The sequence below is a fragment of the Olea europaea genome, chromosome 1 (assembly GCF_002742605.1).
Source record: "Olea europaea var. sylvestris chromosome 1, O_europaea_v1, whole genome shotgun sequence".
Lineage (NCBI taxonomy): Eukaryota > Viridiplantae > Streptophyta > Magnoliopsida > Lamiales > Oleaceae > Olea > Olea europaea.
This window is the reverse complement of record NC_036237.1, coordinates 367,035-374,912: the sequence shown is the minus strand read 5'-3', so window position 1 is coordinate 374,912 and position 7,878 is coordinate 367,035. Positions and strand designations below refer to the sequence as shown.

Sequence of the window (7,878 nt, the reverse complement as noted above, 5' to 3'; positions counted from 1 at the left end):
GTAGAGCTTGGCATCCTATTAATTAAATACATAGCAGTTGAAAATGCATGCGACCAGGATTTTAATGGAAGATATGCTTGAATAAGCAATGTGAGGCCAATTTCGACAATGTGACGGTGTCGTCTTTCTAAGTATCCATTATGTTCAAGTGTGTGAGGTGGGGTTGTTAGATGAGAGATGCCATTGAGAGCAAGATAATATTTGAGGCCCAAATATTCTCCCTCATTGTCTGAATAGAGAGTTTGAATTTTGAGCTTAAAATGATTTTTTACAATTGCTTTGAAATGAATATAGATGTCTTTAACTGCAGATTTTATTTTTTAGAGTGTAAAACCATATGTATTTGGTGAAGCGATAAAAAAAATGACATAATACTTGAATTCATCATGAGATAAAATAGGAGATGTCCATACACCAGAAAAGATTATTTCAAGTGGTTGCTTGGAAACAAGAGAAGAAGTTGAAAAAGTCAACTTGTGACTTTTATTACATAGACATGCATTACATGATGAGTCGTTAGACATAGGAGACGACGGACCTAAATTGAAGCTAGAGATAATGTGTCTTAAAACAGGAAGAGCTAGATGACCTAGACGTTGATGCCAACATGAAGATGTGGTCTTAACAGTTAAGAAGGCAAGAATTGGAGAAGACACGGGTTCGATGGTCGGCCATTCATACATTCCATCCTTAGTGTTAGCTTTGAAGATAATTGCACCCGTGCGAAGATCCCTCACATGAAAAGAAGAGGGTAAGCATTCAGTAGCTACATTATTAGTGGTGCAAAACTGGGAAATAATATTAAGTTTTTTTTTTTCATTCATATTTGGCACACAAAGGACATCATTCAATGTAAATTCAGTAGTAGGGGTTAAAAGAGAGGTGGAACCAGTGTGAGTGATGGAAAGACCCGTGCCATCGCCAATCATAACATCATCAGAGCACGTATATGGTGTATGATGTGATAAGTTGCTCAGGTCGGCTGTGACATGATGAGAAGTTCCACTGTCTAGTAACCAAGATGAGTTGTTGGAGGCAACATTAGCAGCATAGTGAGCTCAAGGATGCTAAAGAGTTGTTGAAGTTCTGGTTGGTAGTGCAGATCCTGTGTTAGTGTACTAGATGGGAACCAATTGAAATGAAGGACATTTCTTTGTAGTATGTCCCTAAATACCACAAATCTGATAGTAGCCTAGATAGGGACATGGTGAAGGCCGATTACCATGAGATGGAGCACCATTGTTGGGGATTCGTACATTGATATTAGGCAACGGGCGCCAATCAATGTTGCCATTATAGGATGAGGAAAATGGGCGACAATTGTTTGTCTTGTTCATTTGTCTTGTTTCTCATGAAGTTCATCAAATGTAATGGGGTTGTCACGAGCTTGAACAGCCCTAACAAGTTATTTCTAGTCATCTCCTAGTCCATCTAAAATCTTCTCTGTAAGATCATCTTCATCCATTGGTGCTCCAAGTAAAGCTAATTCATCTGCACGGGCTTTGACCAATTGAAGAAAATCAGTAATGTTCAGAGTGCCTTTAGTGGAATTTTTTATCAGATTTTTAACTTGTGCAATGAGTCCACGAGATGGTTTTGCATATGTGTTGGCAAGAATCATCCATGCCTCTTGAGAAGTTTTGGATCTAGCAACGAATGGAATGATGGTAGGAGATAAAGATCGAATGAGAGCATTGAGAATTAGTTGATCTTGGAGAACCCACATGTTATGAGCTGGATTCGGTGACGTAGTATCATTTGCAGTCAGAGTCTTTGGTGGACAAGGATTGGAGCCATCAATGTATCCAAGGAGATCATATCCAATAAAGAGAGTTTCGAACTGTAGTTTCCATAAAACATAATTGTTGGAATAATTAAGGAGGAAGTTATACTATCAACTTATAGCTATCATAACCTGATAAACTTTAACAAGATAACTTCAAAATAGTGCAAATACAGTTGACACTCATTGCCTTTAGTTGAAAGCTTTTGCTTTGATTTCAACTATTGATATTGCTTTGAAGGTGGGGGAGATGAATGTAGCAATAAATAGCCATGAGTGAGTTAGATATAAGAAATCAAACAGGAACAGAACAGGAGTAGAGAGACAAATCTAGAAGCTTTCTTGAATTCAAAAATGAGATGGTTGTTGTTTTTAATCCAACCTGCAACCACACAACAAAGGTTAATGAAGGATTAAATCAAATAAATGGAATGGAATTCAAGAAACCAAAATGAAGCAGTGAACTAAATGAAACGAAATCCCCCTTTTTAAATCCGGCTCAGAAATCTTTGACCCAACACCACAGAGGTAACTTCAATTGGGAGACTTTTTCATTCACGAAGAAGAAAAGGCACACAAAGGCACACCACAAAGGTCGACTTCGGTTTTCACAGAGAAGGAAGTCTCTTTTTTCTTTTTGCAGAAAAGTTCTCACACTAAGAAGAAGAAGGCAGCCGGCTTCTCTCTCTTTTAAATTGGTTGAGTTTTTTTGGATATATAAAACTCTTGTATATTATCACGAGGGAAATCAAATCTCCAAGATAACAGGGAAGTTTAAATTTGAGTCCAACAGAAACAGTAGGGATAGGATAATTATCACGAGATAATTATTTGCAACCAATTCTATCTTTTGTTATTTCATTTATCTCCATAGTCGGGTATTGAGCACCTAGCCCAATGGGCTGATTTCCTCCAAATACCCAACACAATTGGGTTACATCAATTGTGATGTGGGTCCAATATGTTCTTCAATATTAGGCTTATAGCCTATGAAGTTAAACGGGCCTCGATTTTCATCATTGCCTAGGGGATTTGGGTATCACTTACCAAAAAATACCCAACAATGGTTCATGAAAAAATATTTTCAAAAAACAAAAGAAGAGTCAAATGAATTTATGCAATAATGATTCAGAGAATTGAAGTCCAAGAGTTCTTTCCTTGTTTCATTTTGATAAACAAAGAGATGTACAGGTAATGACTTACGAGTTTGATGTTCAAGCTTGAAATGATCCGTGTTCACAAATCGTTTCCAATTTTTGGGCATAACTCACATTTTTAGGCACTGTAGTGAGTATTCTTGGCAAAACATACTGTCAAGGTTGCAAAACAAAAATAAAATAAAATAATTAAATTTTTTGTTAAAATAGCATCTATGAAATATGAAAAAGAGTAGAGTAGATCAAAATTAGATTTTGATAAAAACTGATAATATACGAACTGTAAAATTGTTGATTTTATGAAATATGTAATTAAGATTAATTAAAAATTTTGACTTAAAATTTTAATTTGATTTTAATCAACAAAAAAGGATAAATGTCTAATCATTATCCATCGACTCGACTCTTTGGACAAACGCAGGTATGCTTCACTGCTCAATAGGCAATCCAGAGTTAATTGTTCCAATGGTCACTGAATTTAGGTCCATATCTTTGATTGATAACTGAAGTTTAAAATATCGAGTTTTGATCATTGGACTTAGGTCCATGTCTTCGATTGCTCAATATCGAGTTTAAAATATCGAAGACATGAATTTAAGTTCAGTAAGCAATCGAAGATATGAACCTAAATTCAGTGACCAAAACTCAAAATTTTAAATTTCAGTGATCAATCAAAGACATGGACTTAAGTTCAGTGACTATTGGAACAATTAACTCAGCAATCCACGTTCAGGGAGGAAAACAAGTATAATGAGTGCCAGAAACGACAGCTCTCTTCTAAAAAAATTGTTTTTTGGATTTTGACTGGATGAGCTTTCCACGCCTTTATTAGGTAGGTAATAACGATAGAGAAATGGCTTTGTTGGAGGCTGGTTGAGATTAAATATCTTAGATCGTCATTACTTTTTATACATATACTCCTTACTGAATTTTCAATCATCTTCAGTAGAGAATAACATGCAATTCATAGTGGTTCTTGGGAGTGTTGTATGTAATGATAACCATGCCAACATCTTTAAATTCATAGTTCAAAAGATATACCTACAAAATACATCTTGAATGCAAATATTAACAGCTAAATCTTCATTTCTTTGCTCTTAACAAAAGTATTAATCGTTAATGAAACAAACCAATAAATCACATGAAGAGAAGAGGGAACTTAACCTCTTATTTTGAAACTTATTGAACCGTCTCATTCACGACTGCAACTCTAATTAGGATCAAAATATTTCTGGTCCACATAATTAAATTATCACATTATATAGGATATAACCTTATAAACTAAGGTGTAAAACGATCCAAGTGATCACTCATGATTTAAATATAATATCATTATGAGTTATACATCTAACCCGTTTTATAAAACATAAAATGCGCTTATTAAGGGTGAAGAGAATAGTGTTATCATGATGTGGAAAGTATTAGAGCGGCCACGTGGCAAACTTTTCTTGTATTAATTTTTTATTTTTTTCACAATTCTAATGGATTTATCCGTAAGGAGAACAAAAGAAATTATTTTAAGAAAAAAGAGACATTTTTTTAATTTTGTGTGTTAGAAAGGCTTATTTTAATTTTCAATAAGAATATAAATTGGACCGGGCCACAAACCATATGTAAGTCCATTGTAATGGACACCTAGACCAAAATACCACTTGTCCAACTATGAGCCTATCTCATACCCGTGTAAACTGACTTTCTAACCCGACCCGAAAGACCTCCCTGGTCCGGACAGTAGTGAGTCACTTTTCTCAACCAACGAATTCCTTCCTCTTTACTCTGACAAGCTGATTATAAGAACAAAATCAGGTGTGTTAGTGTGTATATTTCTCTCATAGAAAAATTTTCCCCCATTCATCTACAGTGCGAATTTATTTATTTACAGTTTAATCACGACTCTGAATAAGTAGGAAAAAAATGATGGAACGAGAATCTTCCACGGATGAAGAAGACGATCGCGGAAACCTAATCTCCCAAAACGACACCGTTAAATCCCCTCAGCGTTCTACTTTCGAAATTGGGGATTTCAGGACACGATTATCCAATTCTGCCCGACGATTCGACAAGAGGTACCTTTACCTTCTTGCTGTATTCTTGCCACTTTTTATTTTAATCCTCTATTTCACCATCGATACGAAGAACCTTTTTCAAACCCGCATTCCAATTGTAAACAATCATGGAAGTAGTAATCCTCTGATTGTTAATCGCATGCGAGAGTCTGAATTGCGCGCACTGTATTTACTTAAGCAGCAACAATCTGAGCTACTCAAACTATGGAATTACAGCACATTGGTGAGTAAATCATATTTGACTACTGTAAATAGCAATAGTTCGGTGAACATGAGTTCTGTTAATAATAATACTAATCATGGAGTGCCCGCATTGTCATTGTTGGAGGATTTGAAATCCGGGGTTTTTAGCCACATTTCATTGAACAAGAAAATTCAGGAAGTTCTGTTGTCAGCCCATGAAAATGGGGATTTCTTGGGTTTGAATGAGAATTATACGGATCCAAGTGTTGCGGATTGGACTAGGTGTAGTAAGGTGGATCAGAGGTTATCTGAGAGGAGGACTATTGGATGGAACCCAAATTTGAATAAGTACTTGTTAGCTATTTGTGTTTCTGGGCAAATGTCAAACCATTTGATTTGTTTGGAGAAGCATATGTTCTTTGCAGCTTTGCTCAATCGTGTTTTGGTGATCCCAAGTACAAAAGTTGATTACGAGTTCAAACGGGTGTTGGATATTGAGCATATTAACAAGTGTCTAGGGAGGAAAGTAGTTGTGACATTTGAGGAGTTTGTGGAGAGTAAGAAGAAACATTTGCATATTGATAAGTTTTTGTGTTATTTCTCGCTTCCACGGCCTTGTTATCTGGATGATGAGCGCTTGAAAAAGTTGAAAGGGCTGGGATTTTCGTTGGGTAAGATTAAGACCGTTTGGAAAGAGGATGTTAAGAACCCAAATCAAAGAACGGTTCAGGATGTCTTGGCAAAGTTTTCTTCAGATGATGATGTTATTGCCATTGGAGATGTATTCTTTGCTGATGTTGAGAGACAGTGGGTGATGCAGCCGGGAGGGCCTATAGCCCACAGTTGTAAGACTTTAATTGAGCCAAGTAGGCTTATAATGCTCACTGCACAGCGTTTTATTCAGACATTCATGGGAAAAGATTTTATTGCTCTTCACTTTCGTCGCCATGGATTTTTGAAGTTCTGGCAAGTTTTTCTTCCCCTTGTATTTTTCTTTTCAATTTTTGGTAGGATATGCTTGAATCTGACAGTACTTGGCAAAAAAATTTCAGTAATGCAAAAAAGCCTAGTTGCTTTTACCCTGTTCCTCAAGCTGCGGATTGTATTAGTAGAGTTGTTGAGAGGGCCAATACACCTGTTATATATCTATCTACAGACGCTGCAGAAAGTGAAACTGGTTTGCTGCAATCACTTCTTGTCTTGAATGGGAAAAGTGTGCCACTTATTAAGAGGCCAGCTCGTAATTCTGCTGAGAAATGGGATGCGTTGTTATACAGACATGGACTTGAGGGAGATTCTCAGGTGAATTCACAATTTATTTTTGATTAATTGATCTCAACTGCTAGTTATTATGCATAAACAGTCACTTAATTGTTTTAAGGTTACTTTTATTTACTCCAAAGGTAGAACTTTTACCATGAATTAGCAATCAACTTTGCTCCATGCGTTCATTGCATGGCATGTAAGTCTCCTTAGACATAGTGAACTTACTCTTATCTTGTTGGGATGTTTTTAGAGACTTCTATGAGAGGCTTGAAACCTTTATTTTTTCCCTGCAGTCACTCTCTGGTGGATTATATACTAGTTTTCAGAACCAAACGAGGATAACTAATAAAATTGGACCTCTTGAATAAATTCCATATAAGTTGGATTATGACTATAATTTTTCTGTTTTTCTTGTCTTTGAAAATTTTACCTTCAACTGATAGTTTTCTTAATGAAGGTGGAAGCAATGCTGGATAAGACTATTTGTGCATTGTCTTCAGTGTTTATCGGATCGTCTGGATCCACTTTCACAGAGGATATTTTGCGGCTGCGAAAGGACTGGGGATCAGCATCATTATGTGATGAGTACCTTTGCCAAGGTGAATTGCCAAATATTATTGCGGAAGATGAGTAAAAGAAAGAAATCTCACTGTAGATTATGGATATAAGTTAGGAATACATTTTAAATTTTCTAATGCTCCCGAGCTGATGGGATTAGCATTGGTCAGAGATGGAGGAGTTGAGTTCCTCTGATGCAATTGAAACTTATGAGCCGAATCAATTTATGTCGTGCCAGATTGAACTGCCAAAACTTGTAGCCAATGGGTGGCTGACTGGGGACTGTAGATCTTGTGGAACCTTTGTGTACTGCTGAAGGTTTTAACTTTTGCTCGATTTTTCTTGCACCATGTTCTGACGTACTATAGCTTTGGTACATAACAAATTCTCTATGCTATGTTTTTGTTTCCGATTGAACAATATCCATCTTTGATGCATTGTTGGAATTTTGGAAAGACTAATTAGAGGGAATTGAATAAATTTTAGAAAAAATAAGTTGATAATATATTCTTTTTAAATATTAATTTCTTGTTCTCTTCTTTCCCTTCATTTTTCTATCTTGCCATCTTTACGAAGCACGTGCTATTGTCAACTACCTTTATTGAGTGAGGACTTTGTGTACATAATTCTTAAGGGTACAATTTTCTATTTGAAACATCATTAATCGGAATAAGCTAACCGGCTTGTTTCGATTTTAAATAGGATTTTTACATTTTACTTCTTTAAATTGACAGTTAAATGATTTTAGTCCAGTCTTGATTATAGACTTTGAATTGATTTTTAATATGGATTTAAAATTATTTTTTACAAACTCAATATTAAATTAACGATTGAATTGATTATTAATTTGTTTTTAAAATAATCC

The 7,878-nt window shown here is 35.7% G+C and overlaps 1 protein-coding gene across 1 annotated transcript; it reads left to right on the top strand.

Annotated features, from left to right (window-relative positions):
• Positions 1–4,697: 4,697 nt before the first annotated feature.
• On the top strand, positions 4,698–7,518 carry LOC111403165 (O-fucosyltransferase 36-like). Its single transcript, XM_023031599.1, has 3 exons — positions 4,698–6,155; positions 6,242–6,491; positions 6,913–7,518. Exons 1-3 carry the CDS (start codon positions 4,855–4,857, stop codon positions 7,087–7,089), a joined length of 1,728 nt encoding a protein of 575 aa, XP_022887367.1. The 5' UTR covers positions 4,698–4,854; the 3' UTR covers positions 7,090–7,518.
• The last annotated feature ends 360 nt before the right edge of the window (positions 7,519–7,878 follow it).

Coding starts and splice junctions, on each gene's coding strand:
- LOC111403165 (XM_023031599.1), top strand. CDS start 4,855: ATGATGGAACGAGAATCTTCCACGGATGAAGAAGACGATCGCGGAAAC. Junction 6,156..6,241: donor CATGGATTTTTGAAGTTCTG/GCAAGTTTTTCT, acceptor AAAAAATTTCAG/TAATGCAAAAAAGCCTAGTT. Junction 6,492..6,912: donor GACTTGAGGGAGATTCTCAG/GTGAATTCACAA, acceptor TTCTTAATGAAG/GTGGAAGCAATGCTGGATAA.